This window comes from Ixodes scapularis, unplaced genomic scaffold (genome assembly GCF_016920785.2).
Source record: "Ixodes scapularis isolate PalLabHiFi unplaced genomic scaffold, ASM1692078v2 PGA_scaffold2__306_contigs__length_199485367, whole genome shotgun sequence".
Lineage (NCBI taxonomy): Eukaryota > Metazoa > Arthropoda > Arachnida > Ixodida > Ixodidae > Ixodes > Ixodes scapularis.
Genome location: NW_024609857.1, coordinates 105,275,971 through 105,296,620, shown reverse-complemented (window position 1 = coordinate 105,296,620; position 20,650 = coordinate 105,275,971). Strand labels below are relative to the sequence as shown.

At 43.3% G+C, this 20,650-nt stretch overlaps 2 protein-coding genes across 2 annotated transcripts in view; both read right to left on the bottom strand.

The window, feature by feature from the left end:
- Nucleotides 1–16,503, bottom strand: part of LOC8051547 (glutathione S-transferase omega-1-like) — a 29,226-nt gene extending 12,723 nt beyond the window's left edge. The window contains exons 1-3 of the mRNA XM_002435619.5: nt 16,485–16,503; nt 16,299–16,404; nt 14,571–14,790 (exon numbers count right to left, since the gene is read on the bottom strand). Coding sequence (XP_002435664.4) covers nt 14,571–14,790; nt 16,299–16,402 — 324 coding nt within the window. The 5' untranslated portion in view covers nt 16,403–16,404; nt 16,485–16,503. The remainder of the gene's footprint in view (nt 1–14,570; nt 14,791–16,298; nt 16,405–16,484) is intronic.
- The window catches only part of LOC8040254 (solute carrier organic anion transporter family member 5A1), a 667,105-nt gene that overhangs the window by 306,411 nt on the left and 340,044 nt on the right, over nt 1–20,650 (bottom strand). The gene's annotated exons all lie outside the window — the stretch shown is intronic.

Sequence of the window (20,650 nt, the reverse complement as noted above, 5' to 3'; positions counted from 1 at the left end):
ATTTTTATCACTGAATATTTCGAAACTTGTTGCCATTAGCAAATTGTGTCAATTGTGTTAGTCTTTAATGTTCACTGCCTTTGAAACTAGAATTGAAACATACCCCATAAAACCATTATTAAAAATTTTGGTTAATTAGTTTTGAATAACATACTGCTAAGGGTTTTCCCCTTAAGTAATGTCCTCTGAGACCCACAAACACACATTGAAATCAACATCCAAGTAACACTTACGCCGTTTTTTTTTACTTTGTTTGAATCAACATAGAAAGCTTTGTATTTATGAATATATAAATATAATAAATATCGGGTGCATGTGCATGCAGCCGTGCACCATCTCACTATAGAGGTCCACTTTTTTCTGAAGTAAAACTGATTCAAACGGACAAGGCCAGTTTTACATACACCCCCAGCACTGCATGTACCAAAGACTGCCAAACATGATTGCTCACCTCATAGAACACTCTGCGCGGCTTGAAGATAGCGGCTTGCGGTCTTTGACGGTGAGTCGACTCGCTTGGTGCAGCTGGGACCTGCAATAAATTCAATACCGCTTGCCATATCTCACAAAGTAACAAAGAAAAGCCAGTAATACATAAGTCTACAGCACGACATGTCCCAAGGACCGCTAGAAATTCTCGTTCGACTCATAGAACACTTCACGCGACAAAACCCTGCGTTAAGGACCGATTGAACTTAGTATAAATGTTGCAGAAAAATAAGGATATGTATTCAGCTGTGTCAAAACATGTGATCTAATGTAATAATTGTGTGGCCTTAAAGGGGAGGGAAACGAAATTTCAACGCTCATTTTCTAGCTTGAATGTGTTGCATGTTGCACTCTAACCTCAAAAAGACCAGTCTTCCGTTGAAAGGCACAAAAAAACTAATTTTAAAGCTAAATAAACGATCTCTCGATGTGCACCTGGTGGATGCATGTTGAGCCTATTTGGGAGGTAATCTAGCAACACTGAGGAACTTGCTACGTAGTCGTGACGTAGCAGATTCCTTCGGAGCAGCGCCGCCCTTTGGAATTTCAACATTTTCTTTCTTAGCTTTCCTTCTGGCTCAACTCACAAATCGCGCATTGTACCAAACGGTCCAAGAAGACGGAAAAGAAGCACTCCCCTCATTCTTGGACCCTCGTTCGTGCAACCGGAAACAGCCATTCTCCCCCTAGAACATTAGCCCGTTGCTCAAAACTCGAACAAAAGTTGCTTTCCCCAACCCGTTCAGCCCTAAGCTGACAGTGTCGAGGAAGCTACGTGCTCCTTGGGCCAGCCCACGTGTGCCAGCCACACGCTCGTAACGCCACACGTACTTCGAACGGCTCGGTTGTAACGCGCTGATGCTATTGACACCACCACAACGCTGACAACGCCACCAAGGGCAAAGCTCATAACCACGCCTGTCTTGCTACTCCACGAACGCGGAAAATCTTTTCTTTCTGTTTTTGTTTGCGCCGGATATTCCATGACGCATCGCGCTCTCCGTTCGCTTCTCTTCGAGCGCTTGCTCGAGTGCACCGTTTGGAACGAAAAATATAGCCAGTCGTTCAGAATACAAACGTGCGATTATCATTTACGGTTATTATCCGTCATGCTTGACTTACTTCCGAACGAAATTTGAATATTTTAATTTTTGTTTCCGTACCCCTTTAAAGAACTGTGATGACGAATTAATGAATGATGATGATGAAATAATTTTGGTGAAAGAGAGTGACCACAAGTGTATACTGAAAGAATCACTAACAATGATGAAACCTAGAAATCTATTAGTGTCTTCCCTGTGTTTTGCCATCGAGTGGAAGAAGTTTCTTGGCCTATATTTTTGTTCGAAACAGGTGTGATGCGTCCGTCTGTTTTTTTTTAAATCTTGATGTTGTGCATATTTTTTATTTCCTAGGTTGAAAGCTCAAGGCATTCCCTGTTGTTTGTTCAATCACATTTACCCAAATGTTAGTAGGTTGCTTTTTTATGTTTACTGTCCTTGGGTATGTCAGGGGTTGTGAACAGTAAAACGCTGTAAGGCCCAGGAAGGAATTTCCTTTGTAAAGTGGTGGCAAGCAGAAGAGAAATTGTAAAGACTGACTTCATGTCTTCCCCTACGTTTTCTTTTTTGGGTCGCCTATTCATTTTTTGCCCATCAATATTCAGCTGTGTTTGATACTTCTCTGCGTTTGTGTCATCCTTCAGAGAATCAGTCTTTAATAAATTATGTGTTTAGCCTGTTTAGCTAGCTTGCACCCTCGTTTTTGTTTATTAATAAATGACTAGGATTCAACTGCAAGCACGGTGTTGATTCATACTAATAAATAGCAGCATACTTTTATTGACTAGCGCTGAAGATTGGACTAGTTAGTAGCCAATTATTAAAAAGTGAAAGCCGTTTACCACTCCCTGTAACGCCGAATTGGAGCGCAGCTCTTGAGGAGGAGGAGGGAAGGGTACTGGGGGCCACGTGTTCTCGGGGGGGGGTCACGTGACCCCCCCCCCCCCCCGAGGGCACGTGACCTTGGTGGGGGCACATGGGGGCAAACACGTGCCCCCCTTAGAGGTCACGTGACCTCGGGAGGGGGTCACGTGACCTCGGGGTGTCATGTGACTCCCCAGGTCACGTGACCAAAATTTTTCTGCAAGATTTAGCGGGGAAGTTTTTTCCGCAAGATTTAGCGGGTAAATTTCTTCCGATAGATTTAGCGGGGAAATTTTTTCCGCTAGATTTAGCGGGGAAATTTTCCACTAGATTTAGCGGGGAAATTTTTCCGCTAGTTTTAGCGGGGAAATTTTTCCGCTAGATTTAGCGGGGAAATTTTCCGCTAGATCTAGCGGGGAAATTTTTCCGCTAGTTTTAGCGGGGAAATTTTTCCGCTAGATTTAGCGGGGAAATTTTCCGCTAGATCTAGCGGGGAAATTTTTCCGCTAGATTTAGCGGGAAAATTTTCCGCTAAGCGGGGAAATTTTTTCCGCCAGATTTAGCGGGGAAATTTTTTCCGCTAGATTTAGCGGGGAAATTTTCCGCTAGATTTAGCGGGGAAATTTTTCCGCCAGATTTAGCGGGGAAATTTTTTCCGCTAGGTTTAGCGGGGAAATTTTCCGCTAGATTTAGCGGGGAAATTTTTCCGCTAGATTTAGCGGGAAAATTTTCCGCTAGATTTAGCGGGGAAATTTTTTCCGCTAGATTTAGCAGGGGGAATTTTCCGCTAGATTTTTACCGCTAGATTTATCGGGGAAAATTTTCCGCTAGATTTAGCGGGGAAATTTTTCCGCTAGGTTTAGCGGGGAAATTTTCCGCTAGATTTAGCGGGGAAATTTTCCGCTAGATTTAGCGTGGAAATTTTTCCGCTAGATTTAGCGGGAAAATTTTCCGCTAGATTTAGCGGGGAAATTTTTTCCGCTAAATTTAGTGGGGAAATTTTTTCCGCTAGATTTAACGGGGAAATTTTCCGCTAGATTTAGCGGGGAAATTTTTCAGCTAGATTTAGCGGGGAAATTTTTTTCCGCTAGGTTTAGCGGGGAAATTTTTCCGCTAGATTTAGCGGGGAAATTTTTCCGATAGATTTAGCGGGGAAATTTACCCATAATGCACCGCGCGGTTACGCCGACGGCGACGCCGACGGCGACGCCGCTCAAGCCGGAAACGGGGGCCTAAGAGCTGCGCTCTAAAAGAAATCATGAAGAATATGGGAACGGAGGATATGAACACAACACAGCGCTGTGTTGATCTCCTCCTTCTTGTCCGTGCCATTCACATTCCATTTTTTTAATAACACATTTATTAATAATTTTCTGCTTGGTATCATCTGTATAGGGGTTCACTGGAACGACCCACCTGCTATTGCATTCACTTTAGGGCAGCTCCCCCTTCCTCATGGTGCCATCGTTCAGGAAGTGCAAGGCGGGTGTCACTCTCTCTCTTGCGGTTCAGTTCCCCAGGTTCCCATGGGTTTCAAGCTGCTAGCCAAACTGAGTCAGGCCTTCCAGCCCTGCAGGAAATGTCAATTCCACTCTTTTAGACGTAGACACCCACATTTTGCATGTATGTGAAAGAAGCTCTAACAGAAAGGAAACAAAACGATTGGACTTTTTTTAATGCATCCTTTTCTTTTGCTGAGAACATACATAAACGTTACACGCTATTGTACATACAGTGGTGCGGCTTAATTTAGGAAGAGCACTTTTTTTCATATAACTTTTATATAAAGAAAAAACTCAATATAATGGGTCGGGCATAAATGGTTGCTATGAACTGCCCTATACATTTACACATTACCTGATATCATCAAAAGAGTAGAGTAGCGTAGGGCTGCACTGCACTAATTACGACTTTGTAACCAATTAATAGTTGGCATCTATTTGTTTATTACAATTGGCTATTATTCTTTGACAGGAAGAATAACCGGGCGAGTTGGCACGGTGGTAGTCTTTGAACTCCATCAAATATTCAGGTTTGACATTAGTTAATTTTTTCCGCCTTTTTTCATGTTTTTGCTTTTTCTAGCTGCTCTGATTTTTGTAAGGGCTTTCGCCACTACTAAAAAACGTGACATCTAAACTCCTTTTATTTTTTGCATCACACAATCGTAAACGTAAAAAGTGTGCCGGTTCGGTAAACGCGAACAGACCTAATTTCCGAGGGTAAAAACTCTAAAAACAACGGACAAGTAAAAGAAACAAACAACACAGGCGTTGTTTGTCTGTTGTTTTCAGCATTTTTACCCTCGAAAATATGATGAAGAAACCGCGCGTCTCTTCGTCACAGGCATTAGCTTATGCAAAAAATCGTGCTGCATGCTCGCTCTTGTAACGTTTTTCTCGCTCCCGCTTTATGAAACAAATCGGTGGCGAGCGGCTGTTAGGACAAGACGTCAAAACTAGCATGACCTGTGATCAACACTTTGGGACGGCGACTGAATGCTTGAACTGCCGTCAGACGGCACTTGAACGCTCCGCACAAGCGTCGTCGGACGAGCGCCGCACGACGGCGCCTAGAACATGCCCACGGCGGCTCTGGCCCACGGTTCCGCCGCACGGGAATCTTTCTCACACTGCGGAGCGAGCCAAAGGTTTTGAAGAAGATACGCTCTTTTCAAATAACGAAATAACACAGGGCAAAAGCATAGTTAGAATCAAGCATAGCTTAGCAAGCACACGGTACACGACAAAGTTTGAAACAGCAGCCCACTTCGCAGAAACAAAAGAAAGTTGCTTACCGGCGTTCGCACGAGTCGTGCATGGGCGGTTCTGAACTTACGGGCGTTGGCAAGACGTAGCGTCTCCCAGCTCTCAGTCGTCGATTGCTATTCTTGAACACGGTATTCGTAAGGAAGATATCTAAAATATCCACTAAAACGGCTAAAACGTAAAAAAAAAGGAGATTTCCGAAACCTCTTGAACTTCAACGACCATTCAACGGAGCCCAACGGAAGCTGATTGCAATAGCGATTGCCTTGCGCAGTCTTCAAGAGTCTCTTTTCCTTTTTATTTATTGCTATTTTTTTAGAACGATGCTAAGCAAATTATTATTATATTAGTAACAATAAGAATGTCCTTAGAATAATAATGTAAAACATTACAAAAAGTGAGTAAATCTTAGGTTTTATTGAAACTTTAGGTTGTTTCTTTTTTGTGTAAACCGAAACCGAAACTAACTTAAGCAACGTTCTTTTCGTCGTAATTGTTTGCGTGTGTTTGCGTGTATGGCGCGTGCGTGTTTGTACGCGCGCGTGTGGATGCGTCCGCGTGCATGTGTGTGTGCGTCTCTCGTTGTGCGTGCGTGTGCGTCTGCGCGCGGGCGTGGGTTTGCGCGTGTGCATGCGTGTGTACGTGCGTGCGCGCGTATATGAGTGCGACTGCGAGCGCGCAAGCGTCTGTTTGTGCGTTCTATTGCACTGCGCCCGCAAGAAGAACAATTGGATGTCCCTGGACACTGTTAAAACACTAAATTGTTATTATTATTATTATTATTATTATTATTATCACAATCCATTAAAAAATGTCAGTTTGACTTCTCCACTGTTTCTACACGACTCCAGCTGTTCATGTGATAATTGTAAACCTGTTGAGTATGTGGACTCAGTGAAATACCTAGGCCTTAACTTTGACTGTGATCTTTCGTGGAGCACACACATGTCTTATATATGCCAACGATTGAGAACTGTTTCTTGCTTGCTTTACCATATCAAAGGATTTCTACCATTGTCACTTAAAAAAAGCATTACGCACGCGTTAGCCTACAGCATACTCAGATACGGCATCACTGTTTTTTTTAACTGTCCTCAGTTCTGGCATCTGAGAGTTGATCGTATTCTAAAAGGAATTTTGAAAAGTGTCGCATATAGCAAAGACTTTCTATCCTGTGACAACTTGTTTGCCACTCTCGAGTTACCTTGTTTCCACTCACTATTTCTCCACACTGTTATCTGGCGACACTTCTGGGGAAGTGAGTTCAAAGTGTCGTCAAGTCCACTTCGTGATCTGAGATCTGCTCCGCGTTTTCAAATTCCACGGATAAGAACTCATTATGGTGAAAGTATTCGCTCATTCTATGTCCCAAAAATATTTAATGAAGTCCCTGATTCTTTGCTTCTCCTTACTTCAAACAAGACATTAAAGAAATTTCTGAGGAGCTCGATCTCCGACGTGTATAGACAGTGAACTTTACTGCTTTTAAATCTTGTTTCTTTGTCCTTACATATTGCATATTCCCTTGTGTCATTCTTTTTTCTTTTCTTTTCTACTAAAGCACTTTTTTTTTATTATTTTTTTTTGCACACACAACGTGACTAGTGGATGTATCGTGTGAAATTTTCTATTTGTTCCTATGCATTTTTTTTTTTTTTGTGTGAACACACCCTGAGTGAATTTGCCTGACTCAGCAAGATACATTCGTGTCTCCAATACGATATTTATTGTTGCATTTTTGCGTAATTTCGTGCGCGAAAGTGTGTGCCATCCAGTGCTTTTTTTTTATGACTCATCTTTATGCTACATACAAACACGACTAAAACACCAACTCTGACTTTTCGCCTGTACTCTGATGAAACATTGAATGTTTGTGTGTGTGTGTGTTTTTCCCCTATGTTCACGGCAATGTGAGTCCGTGTGAATATCCGGTCTGCCACACCAAATGCTGGATCTGGTCCCACAAGCCTCTGCTGCTTTGACCAGACCCAAGACTCAAGTGGTTATATTTTCAATGTTGAATAAAAAATTATTAATATTATTATTATTATTATTATTATTATTATTATTATTATTATTATTATTATTATTATTATTATTATTATTATTATTATTATTATTATTATTATTATTATTATTATTATTATTATTATTATTATTATTGTTGTTGTTGTTGTTGTTGTTGTTGTTGTTGTTGTTGTTATTGAAACAGCCCTGAGTCTTTAGACACAGGGCCTTAAACTTTTCTATAGCTGGCTGTAGCTGTATCTATAAATTTCTAAGGCCGACCATGCAAAGCTACAGGGGGTGATAGCCTGCCATTGAATTTCCCATAGACGACCATAGACCATTTTTGTATGGGATGTCTCGGACTGATTTATTATGGGATTTGCCTCTTTATGTGTGTGAGTTTTTTGCATGTCACCATATTCTCAAATGAATATTTTACTCAGGTTGACATGGTCATGTGACAGGTTCTAGCAGCGTGTCATGAATATTTGTCAAAATTTTCACTATATTTTGATTTCATGTTGCCAGATATAAACTCGAGACTAACTGATTTTTTTACTGTACACTTCCATCAATAAATATTTGTAAAAAATGCTAGTATTGAGCATTTCACCCTACTTTGCAATTTCTGAGCATGGAGTGATTTGTAAGAAAATGAAATATGAACTGATATATAAAATTTTGATTGCAAAGATAAAAATTGTATGCAAAAGAGGCACTTTATTATCAGCTATTTGCATGAATTACAACTGACATTATAAAAAACTAGACTGCTAACAACTGTTGCTTTTCAAGCAGAAATCTTACCTGTACATTACGGACAGAGCCATATATAAGCTTTCCAAAACCATTTCACATTATTTATTTAGCACCCTCTTCTACATCCTTCTCACATTCTTCACTAAAGGTAGGGTGTAACACGAAAGAGCACCCTTTTCGGTAAAATTATGAGGTTGCATTCCTAGTTTTTAGGGTGTTAAAAGGGTGTAGCCGAGGGTGTAAGTTGCTACAACACCGCTTTTACATCCTTAAAGGTGTAAAAACTTTTACTGTGTAGTACGGCCGAGCATCACTGGCGTCAATCACCACGATAGCGTCAATAGCGTCACGGCGTTGCCCACCACCCGCCAACAACCACGTTGTTAACAACAAAACCAGCGTTCTGCACATCTAGGTCGAGATGTTCATTTTCTTTTTTTTTTTTACGTGTGGTTCAATTTTGAACGTTTCCGTTGCGGTTTTAACCGAAGCTGTTAGCTTTCGTTGGCTCAGGAAATCAGTATCCTAGCACCTATATAAAACATTACTGAGACTAGCTTAAGTTTAATCAATATATGAGAGACGTCTTGTTTAGGCTCTTCCAAAACACAAAGCCTGAAATATCCAATCTTATCCGATTTAAGCACAACCTGATCGGGAAGCGTGGCTAGCGTGGCGGTTTACTAAGCTGAGTGCATTGATACACTCATAGGTTTTTAAGGTAGAGAAGGGGGCTTATGGTCGGTGTACAAGTATACGCTGGCTGGGTAACGGAGGGCGCGTCTTCCAGGAAAGGGGAGCATGTGCGCCCGATGCACCCGACTACAACTTTTTTTTCTTCGAGTGCAGTTGGGAAGTAAATATGTGGAGCACTAACCGAAAAATCGCGGATGTGGTACTCGCGCTAAAAGTGCCGCGCAGCGACACAGCGGTATTGTTAGCGCGAAAATGACGTGGGCGCTGTTTTCGTATTTTATTTTCATAGAACAACGACGGGCACAATATTTTCCCACTTCTGGTAATGTTCCAAATGTACATATCACACGACAGTGCTAGTCTAACGGGAAAAAAAACTAAATAAAACGGTGATCGTTTGCTTGCGCTAACAGTGTTCGCGCGATGCACGCACTAATATCCTGCCAACCACTCGCTCATGGTGCTTCTCTCGCTGCCCGTCGTTATGCCAAAGTTTCGTCAACGCGATGAAAGTTTAGATTATGGGTGTCCCTGCGGCGAAACTGAAAATCAGCACTTTTGGCCAAACACTTGCTGGCCGTGTTTATGTCCCCGGCGGCCAAGTTGAAAATCAGCACTTCTGGCCAAACACTCGCCGGCCGTGTTTATGTTTCCGGCGGCCAAGCTGAAAATCAGCACTGCTGGCCAAACACTTGCCGGCCGTGTTTATGTCTCCGGTAGCCAAGCTGAAAATCAGCACTGCTGGCCAAACACTCGCCGGCCATGTTTATGTTTCCGGCGGCCAAGCTGAAAATCAGCACTACTGGCCAACCACTTGCCGGCCGTGTTTATGTCTCCGGCGGCCAAACTGAAAATCAGCACTTCTGGCCAAACACTTGCCGGCCGTGTTTATGTCCCCGGCGGCCGCGCTGAAAATCAGCACTGCTGGCCAAACACTTGCCGGCCGTGTTTATGTCTCCGGCGGCCAGGCTGAAAATCAGCACTTCTGGCCAGACGCTTGCCGGCAGTGTTTATGTCTCCGGCGGACAAGCTAAAAACAACTAGTTTGTGGCCGGACTCTTGCCGGCCTTGTTTATGTCTCCGGTGGCCAAGCACTTAAAGTGGCCAAGCTGTCCAGACACTGGCCAACCGTCGGCCGATCGAAATTCACTTTCTGGTGCTGCTTGGGGAGTGCCCGTGGTGAATACCGGTGACCGGCTCCGAAAAGAATGCCCCCAAGATGTTGCGTGAAGTGCTGCCTCACACATTCTGCACCCAAAAGTGGCATTATGCGGCAGAGACTGTACAAGTTTCCGAAAGATCAAGGGGATCGGTACCAACGGCTGGCTGCAATTCCTGCAGAACAGTTATGGGAGCCTTGGAAAGCGGAAGCTGTCCGATTTATATGCTCCTTGCATTTTGTGGAAGGTGACTACATTGAGTTTGCAGGTGTTAAAAGGTAAATCTCATACCATTTAGTTCAGCGACGTTTCACCCAGATTTGTTTATTTTCACTGATAATTCTGAAAAAACTGTACAAATATCGCAAGAAATTTGACAAAAAAAGAAAAAGTACGCCCACATTCTGGATCGAACCCGAGCACGCTGCGCGTGAAGCGGACACCGTTCCACTGAGCTACCGGGGGAACTCTTACCTTAGTAGTAATGCAGCCGGTCTACTGTAGGTCGGAAAGTTTGCTGCCCATTTCCTTCCAGCAAAGGCCCTCCTTAGCCTCGAAGTCGGGCAGCGCCACGCTTTGACCGCTTTCGCACATAGTAAAGACATCGAACACGTGCATATTCAAATCTAAGTATGCACTTCGTGCTTGACATTTGCGCGAGCGATGTCTTCAGCCACGAGAAGGGGCGACGGCTCGGCGATGTCTTCGTGTAAATCGGCTTTGTGGTCGGGCGTGTCGTACGGAATGAGTCCCAATTATTTTGATCGGTCCAAAATTGTACTTTCGAATGAAGAGAGATTTGCCGGTACCGCAAACGACAACTCTTAAGTAGAGGTCCCACGCCTGTCATTCGCTGCCATCGCCGTCCAGCCCGCGAGTCCCAGGATACGCGATACGACGCCATGTTGAGAATCACGCAGTGGATGCACAGAATGCGTGCGGTTCTCTGTGCAACTTTTTTTTTTTCAATCAACGAATTTGCAATTTTTACGAAGCCATAAAAAATGGGTTTCAATTTGTTTTTCTGCTTTATGTATGGGCCTTCAATGACCCACGACTTTGATTCAATTTGGTGGTTGTGTCGGAACCTCATAAAACGGCCCGTGACCACGGCAAAGAGAGTGAGCGTGACTCAAACCGGCCAGTTCTCGATCGGCGGTCTTCGGGCGGAAAGAAACCGAATTTCGAGCCGCAAATTCTGTTCTGGGTTGTTGGGCTCTCATATGTCATGTACAACTAAAAACCTCGGCGTGCATAAATACCCTGTCAGTGTCACTTTAAGATCGGTATGACCTTAGCGACTTTTCATTGGTCTCGTATTTTTTCCTTGATCCACAGAGAGTTGAACGTGCTCAAAATGAGGTTCAGCGCACGTGGACTGATGTCGGTCAATTCATCCCACGGGATCAGGTCCGGGCCAGGTGACCTACCCCGACGGGTCAATCTCAGTGCATTTTGGAATTCTTTCATTATGAAAACACAATGGAGCTCCGAATGACAAGATGTAAACTCGTTATCAACTGCTTGTTCGACGATGACACGCGAGGCGAATTATTTAAGTGTTCGAGATGCAGCGCTTGGTCGAACTAATATTTTGCCAAACTCATTTGCTATATTGCAACTTCTCACACGCCCCAGGATAGGACCATTGCTTGAAGCAGGTACTCTTGAACAGCCGGCGCCTGAAGAGCTGTAATAATAATCCAGATCCTCGTGACGTCACTTACAGCCGATATCTTAGCAGAGCTGTCGTATCGATGTTTGGTAAGTTGCCTAGGTTTACGTAGGTATAAGGGCGTGAACACGCTGTGCCTCCTTATAGTCCTCTATCCATCCTGAGCGACGGTATCTTTGTTCGGCTCTGCGTCATATTGCCATAAGTTTTTGGTATGAAGCATCAACACCTCTATAGTCCGATGGAATATCTACTCATTTTGTTGCGCGTTCAAAATTGTCCCTCGCGATCGAATTAAAGTCATCAAACTTATGAAAATTTTTTTACAGTTTAGCGTATTCAAAGATAGAAACATACGCCAATTCGAAATTTTATTCTTACGTTGCCCACTGCGCAGTCTCGTTACCTTTCTGAGCCGGACGAATATAGGCAAATGATCCCTTCCATATCAACACACCATAATAAATCCGGAAAAATGTCTTGAGAACAAATTGTCAAACTCCGAACACTTGAATAAGTTCATTCACGAAGAAATGTTTGAGAGCCGTCATTTAGCACGCATAGATTACATTTCTCTATACTATGGACAATCAGCTTCCCCCTCCTACAATTTTGTGCGCTTCCCCAAAATGCATGCTGCGAATTAAAAATCCCCACATAAACTGTAGGGATCACTCAATTTCGAGAATATTTGATGTTACATGTTCCTCCGTCACCGATGTTACTGGGTCTATATATACGCAAGCTATAATTATTGCAGTCGTACCAAACGTGACCTCGTACGTGACGTCATTTGGGGCTTCAGATAATGATGAGCTCACAATAATTGATGGTATGTCTCTCCTCACACAGAACACTGCTCGACTGTGATCATCCCGACGTCCCGAGCAATATGCGAGGCAGCCAGGTATCTGAATTTTTGCATCCATGTGAGCTTCAGATATTGCCAGAACAGGGAACTGCTATTGCGCAACGAGCTTCCGGAAATCTCCTATTTCAGTTGGAGGGAATTCGCATTCCATTGGAAGATTGCCGTTTCGGTGTACACGCTATTCATTACATTTCAGGGACCCCTCTCCCCAGAAGAAGGGGTTCCATACTAAGGAGCGACTTTACCTCTGAGATGTTAACAGCGTTTGCTAGCGATCTAATGGTCGCTTTCACTGCCAGAAACAGTAGCCGAGGGAGAGATTGTTGATCAGTTTCTTGGTGGTTAGCGTTGGCCTGGGAATCTTCACGGTATGTAGCAGACGGCGTCTTCATTGAGGGTGTCACTTGCGATGCAGTGGGTCGTGAAGCGCTGCGGGTAACAGACGCGGTTGGCATTGGAGGTCCTGACTCTCGCTTTTCGGATTGAGCAAACGGCGCTGTCGTCATGGGTCCATTTTCTTTCCTTGAAACAGTGTTTCTCTCACTTTGTCATCAATGTAGCACGCCTGAATACGTAGGCTTGGATGTCGACGATTTTTCGTCGTTTGGAGTTACAGGTGTTCGCACCATCTTTGGATTTGATGGCGGAGATCGTCGAGTAGGCACTCTACCATTTAGGATTTCTTTTTTCCTTACAGCTGCCGTCGCTTTTTTACTGGAGCTGTCGGAAAACGTCGCCTCGTTACTTTCGCCGCAGTTAGCGTATTTAGGTTCAGATCGTGAGCTGCACTCTTGATGATGATGTGGACCTGCACATATTTTGCAACGGCGGGAACCGCGGCAGTTCTTGGCAATATGTCCAAATCGTTGACATTGGTAGCATTGAATGGGTACTCTTCCACTGGATGGCTGGTGAGCCACAAGTATCCCCTGGGGCGGGGCGGGGGGGGGGGGGGGGGGGTGCATTGGTGGGTCTTGCGTGAAGCAAAGTATGACTCTATCATCGAGACGGGCCAGAGACAACTAGTACAACATCGTTTTTTAAGTCCTCCAATAGATCACTATCGGAGTATTGGAGTGCTCCTTTGATTTTTGCCATGTTTTCGGAGGACGTCCTTGGAGTGGTTTTCCTTACCTCTATTCCCGCGAGGGATGTCTGCGCAAGCAGCTCATTTGCCGCGGGAGGGGACGCTACACTGACCGATAGGCTGCCACCCTTGGCGATTCTGTGTGATAAAATCTTCTCCTGTGCAATGCGCAATATTTATTTTGCCAGGACATGGGGTTCATCTTCCAGAAGGAATTCTCCTTGGACGTCGGATGAAAGAGTTTTGGGATACCTGCTGAGTCGGTTTTTCTTACAAAAGACGATGGTGAAACCCGCGTCATCATCGTCATCGTCCATACCTCTCTCTAATGAGTAAGTCAATGTCGCCCCTTCCGAAGGAGAATCCCACGTCTTCCGGTCGAGTCTGCGTGCGCCTTCAACGTGCTGCCGTTTGATGGGAAGGACGGCTTCCGGTGAGTGGTAGGTGGGTGCGTCGGTGCCAGCCCTTGGGAGGGTGCAGTTTCATTTAGTGAAGGTGATTTACCTTGTTTTTGGGAAGGTATTTGTTCGATGGTGGCGGGTGGCTTTAAGAATGGAATGGCATCGGGTTGCGACGGTAATGGCAATTTACCGGCCATCAACGTCTGTTTCTTGGTGTTCAGAGTCGCAGGTGAAGTTGCCAAGTTTAATAAACAATGCTTACGGCTGGAATGCCCATTAAAATTATATGAAATTGGCCAATTTACGAAAAATAAGCTCAGAGTCACAAAACCGCGACTAGGCTGTTCGGAGGCTTTGTCGTCTCATATAAACGTATTGTTTCTCGTTGAATGTTACGTTGGACGCTTCCTTCCTAATAAAACCAAATATTTTCTTAACAACCACAAATTCGCTGGAAACGATAAAGCTGCAATTTTTTTTTTTTATACAGTTGTCTAAATCAAGGCTCATAACTACAAACAAAAATATCTTGGCTTCAGGTATGAAGCCCTTCAGCAAACGCGGAACTCGCTATGTTGACAACGGTGGAGTGCCTAACACCGGCCACCTCCCCTAGCATTTCAAATTTCCTAACCGCTTGCAAAATCAGAGAAGTTGCAAACATAGTATCGGCACATCCTGCCGAGCCGAATACATGTAAACGTAAGATAGAAGTTGAATATCCCTTACCGTGGTAGCAGCATCAATAAAAAGTTTTTCCTTCGCCTTGAGATAGGGGTCGGTGGGTATTAGCTTCTCCTGACCATAGGCTTCATCGACGTACTCAGGCACAACCGTGGAATCGTAGAGGATCTTGTCATCTTGCTGAAGGATTGGAACTGTGCCGGCGGGGTTCAGCTTGAAAAGCCATTCTGGCTTGTTGTTGAGATCAACGTTTACCACTTCGTGCCTGATATAAAAGAAAGGTTCATAAAAGTAAACATACGAGAAAAGAGAGCACACACGCAGCTGCCTTGTGAGAACAAAAAGTTGATACCCCCCCCCCCCCTCTCCCCTCCCCCTTTTGTTTTTTTATAGCGTTTACTGCGCGTGCGCAGGAGCCAGGTTTGCGTGAGTTTGGGGAACCCGTACATGCGGCCTGACAATAGGAAGTATTCACTGGCGCCCATAGCTGTGTGAACGACTGCTGAGCGCGGGCTGATGGCGAGCTTCCACAGTTCTTTTCTAACGTGCATTCCGCACCCTCAAGATTACCGGTCTTAGCAGCCTATTAAAGTGGGCTCGTTCAGAGCATGCGCTCTAGACATCACCCACAAATATGGCGCCCAGTGAATACTCCTTATAGTAGCACCATCACCACGGCGCGGCGTCATGACCACGTGTTTGTGCATATAGAAAAAAAGCCCTGTGCACTGCATTTTGGGAGGGTCAGGCTCAGCCGCTCAGTCGCCTCGGTCTTGTTTTTTGACATCGCTCTGTCGAGGAAGTTGAACTGGCTTCACTTGGTTGACTAGAATTCTTGGAGACGTGAACTTAAAATACATAAAAAATGTGAAAACACCTGAAATCCTTTAGATGCATTCCCTACTCAATATTGACTTCTGAAATGTGTAAATTTATATTAATTTCACCTGTTCGAAATTACAAACACTAACAGTTAAAAAAAATATCCTTCTCACCTGTCATTTTTTATGTGTTTTTTATTACTTAAGTCTGTCAACTTAAGTTGGTCCTCAAAATTATAATAAAAATTCGAAGCATTGTTTCTTTTCAGTTTCTTTTTAAATTTATTTGAGTAATTGTTACAACCTCCTTATCTGATCTGAACGAAAAAATCATTCAATACAAAAATTAATAGAAAGAGATATTTCCATTCGGAGTTTTCAGAAAGTACTTACACGTAAGTAGGTAGGGTTGAGCATTTTTACGTGTTTTAACCTGTCGCGGTGCACGACACCTTTTAATCATTTTTGCTTGGAAGGCGGTATCATCTTTTGCTCTCTTTCAGCGAAACTGCTACATACTGTCGTCTTGGGATAGTTCACCTCCCGCACAGGCGATGCTTCGTAAACGCGACACGGTGAAATAACCTTTGATGAGCTTCGTGAAGAAACGGATGGGGCTACAATAATAAAGAGTTGTAGTAGATCGTTCCGGTACCTCCGATAACAGGGAGTTTTAGGGAACCGATTTCTGCACATCAGATACGGTACAATGGGCCCTCCGATACGAACTGCGCATGTGCTACTAAAGAAGAGTCGCACATGCGCATGCGCAGTTGGTACCGGAGGGGCCCATCGCACCGTATCGGATCTGCAATAATCGGTTCCCTAAAACTCCCTAACGATACTTGATAACGATACGATGCATGCACAACGGCGTAGGTGGAGCATCGGGGCTTTCGTTGTTGAAGTTAGGGGAACGATCTATTACTCTCTACTTTAAAAATCGACTTACGCTAAGTTCTTAGCACGCAGCATTAGGAGCGTCCTATGACTGAAGGGGCAGAATCTCGTGATGTACACTCGAAGTTTTCCGGGCGCCAACGAAGGAAACTCCATTCCTAGAAAAGATACCGCAAATCGAAAGGAATTAATATGAGAACACATTAACACACGTTGCGTGCGAAGCGTCATTCCTTACCTGCTCGGTGGGCTTTCAGCGTCACGCTCATCTTAGAAAATATGTTTATACTTTCTGCACGAAGGTGATCTTAAGCAGTTCGGAGGGTCGCCCAGCCTTACGACACAATTTGGTTCGGTTTCAGACTGGAGGAGCGACGTCGATGGCGAGGAGCAGAGACTCGACTGCACTGACGTATCAAGTAGAAAACTGGAACGCTGCTCGAAACATCGGGTGCGAAACTGAACGGAATACGACCGGATCTCAGCAACGTGTGCAAATACCCCCAGCGCATGTGCGCATATGTTAAAAAAACGGTCTTCCGATGAACCAGCTGCAACGCAAACCGCCGCTTGCACTAGGGGCCTCGTTAACTCTGAAGCACGTTTCTTTTATTTTATTTTTTACGCGAACCAAAATAAGTTTTACTGTAAAGCGACTGCTCAGTCTTCCGTCGCTTTTCGCTTCACTTGTCATTTGATAAAAAAGAATCGAAACATGTTTTCATTTCAGATTGCCCGACATCTGTTGATAGAGCATCCCTGCGGTTTGTGATAAACAGACTTACTGCATTTACACGTGGTATGCTCTACGTAACGTGTCCATGCATGTCTGTGCTATCTATAGATCGTTTTACCTTACGTTCAGACGCAACCGATGTTACGAGCTAAAGGGGCCAATCAGAAAGTGTGAAAGCTCACCATCATGGTGTTTGCAATGGCTCTGTGCCTGGGCCATCATCGCTGAACCAATCATAAACAAAAAATACCTAGTGCTTGCGTTTCTGAAGCTGCCTGATTAATTCAATTTCCTCGTAGCTACCTCGTAGTGTTGGCCGCGTCTTGACTTAAGCTGAAACGAAGGTTTTTTTTTTTTTTTCTTTTGTTCTTCGTGCCTCAAAACGACCGAAGTCTTCGTGTCAGACACCTAAGTACAAAATACAACACGCTCACAGATAGCTATACAATCATGTCAACATGCATATATCCACGCATACAATCTCATAGAAATGGTTTAAAAACATGCTGAACTTCATGCCTAAAATGTTTGTAATTAGCACAGATATCCACAGAGTTAGTGGATACGTCATTCAATGTAAGTAGCATGCGAGTAATGGGACATATCTTGTCCTGGTAAATATGATAAAATAGACAGGCATGTCTACTAACACGGATAGGTTCCTGGAAATTCACGGAACATAACATACCGCAATCAAGTTGACCGTGAATCATTCTATTAAGAAGCAATACGACTCGCACGACTCTTCTCTTTGATAAAGATTGTAAGCTGAGATTTTCTAAGAATTTAGGCATAATAAAAAAAAAACTTTCTATAGAAATACTGATCATAAATCGTACAAATGAGCCTCTTCTGAACATGTTCAATTTGTTCTGATTCGGGAAATGTAAGATAGTTCCAAACAATATTCGCGAACTCAATACTGGAACGAATGAGGCTACAAAAAAGACGAATAATACACAAGAAATTTGTAAATTCCTGCGTCAAACGGTAAATCATGGTCAAACTTTTAGAAGCAGAGCTAACAATGCGGGACACATAAAAAAATAAAGAAGAAAGATGGCTATCAAAACAAACACCAAGGTCAGAAACCATGGCGACGCGTGAAGTGGGAGAGGTACCGAGAACGTAGTCGTTAAAAATTGGTTTCAGTGCTGTATTCATTGATAACACCACGGTTTTATTAGGATTGATTATTAGATAAGCACCACTCATGCACCCGTGACACATCATCTTGTAAATATGCAGTCAGCGAGTAACCCGACGTGTAACGACAGTTTCAAATCAGCAGCGAATAACAACTTATTATTTGTATGCATACTTCAATATCACAAATAAAAATATTATACAATAGTGATCACAAATTAGATCCCTAGAAGACACCGGACGATGGAACAAAAATTCCTGAGAAGCTGTTTAAAACTCGCACACTGTTTTTGCGATTTGTTAGATAAGACTGAAATCATCTCATAAGCATAGAGAAAACACCATACAAAGAAAGTTTTGTGTGGGAGGGGCTTACCGTTTACCCTGTCGAAAGCCTTAGACATGTTAAAACCAACTGTGTCGAGTTGACCTTGGGTGCGAACGAATGGCACAGAGTAATGAAGAAAAGAACAAAGTTTAGTTTCCACAGAACAACCTTTAAGGAAACCATGCTGGTGTGTATTTATCTCCTGTCGGAAGTAGTGAGACAGACGGGTATGAATAAAAATTTAGGAAACCTTAGAAAGGGAACATAGAATCGAAACTGGCCTATAGTTGTCGAGCGCACAAGCTCCCCAACTTTTGTTCACAATCACTGCGGCCGACATTTTCCAAGAAGACGGGAAGGCATCCAGCCGCAGAGAAAGAGTAAAAATGTGTTCAAGAACCGGCGAAAATATTTCGGCACAGCCCTTCACGATGAAACTTGGCAAGCGGTCAAAGCGCGCCGACAATTTTGGTTTTCATTTCTTTATCGCCTCCAAAATTTAAACTGTATCTAAACTCGGGATATTCAGAGAGTCCAGATCAAAAGTATCGGACGAGGAAGTGACTCGAAAAATATCTGTTGAGTAACATTCACAGGACTCGTCTAGTCTCCGGATCAAACTATTTTCTACTTGTAGTTGGTGAGCACGTTTTTTCGTGAGCATACAATTGTATCACGAGTGTTCTATAAATTTTAAACTTTGCGTACCATGAATTCGCAACTATCGATTTAAAATATCAGTGAAACTGCGCCTCTTTGCGTCTATAATAACGCAATTCCTTTGAAAACCATATCGGGTATCTCGAGAACTCAATAACACGCTGAGGTATGAAAATATCAACACCTTTTTTGACTATCAAAGTTAAGTTTTCAGTGGCAGTATCAACAAAGTTGTTATTTAGAACCATCGACCCATCGCAAGCTGGAAATATTTATACAAGCCCAGGTAGTCACCAGTAATATAGGAGTAACGGGTATAACTTTCCCGAGCACGCATTCCTTTTAGGAATGAAAACGACACAAAAAATTACAGGTGAAAAGCATCAGCACGAACAAGCTTATCGCTTACTGCATTTAGATCATCAATACCACAGTTTGAGAAAAAGAAATCAAGTACGTTCCAGGCTGTGTTTTATAACGTGTTAACATGAGTAAGACCGTTAAAATTAGCGAAATTAATTCAAAAGACGCGTTTTTACTTGTTTCCGAACTTATACAGAAAAGTTGACCAAATATAGCTTGCTGTTTATTCCTGGCTGGTGCAGAGAAAGACTGTACAAAATGAAATAATTACTAAGATTTCGATGTTTCTGCTGTAATTTACATTTTTTTATGTGTTTGCTTAGTCCTAATTTCAATAATCAAACATCATAGGCATATGTTTTGGAAACTCGCCTTCAGTAGCAAAATAAAATATTCTACTGGTTATACTAAATTGAAACTAAATAGAGCCCATTCTGAACGTGCGCCGTGGTTATTGCGCATCAACGATAAAATGAACAGCACAAAAAAAATATCTCTCTTTCTCTCTATATATATAGGGTTTTTCTAACACCTTCGCCGGATAATCCCCTTACCATCGCAACATTGCGTGACCGGCAAGCCAGTGTCCAATTTTGGCTGCTCATCGCTAAAAAATAAGACGCACAGAAAGAAATAAGACGAAACAGTCTGCAACTGAGAAAATAGCCTCGGTCCAGGAACGCAATGAAAGCAAACGAGTTTGCTTTCATTGCGTATTAAAACAAACTTCCGTGCACGCTATACCAAAGATTTACTTCAGATAAGAATAAATCAACATTTTCATGTTGGGCTAAATCCGTTATCATAATCGTCATCCGCACTGCCATATTTCACTGCTGTTGAGATTGGTGTTCGTGTTAGCTTAAGTTCCTCTAACCCATGTCAGCGTAAGTTCCTCTAGCATAAGCTTCAATTCAGTAATGCATGATCGGAAACAAGCATAAGCACCAATAATATAACGGCTAAAAACACACACTTTGTGTCAGCAGGGCTCAGGAGTCAGGTGGCTAAGAAATGGGCAAGCGCTTCCTCGCCGATGGAATTCATAAGACAGACAATAAGTGGCAATGACATCTATGGTTGCACACTCCAATCACGTAATGAACGCATCGGCGCCTCGTTCCCGTATGTGAAGCGCAGCAATGCAGGGAGGCGAGTGCCCTCCCTCAAA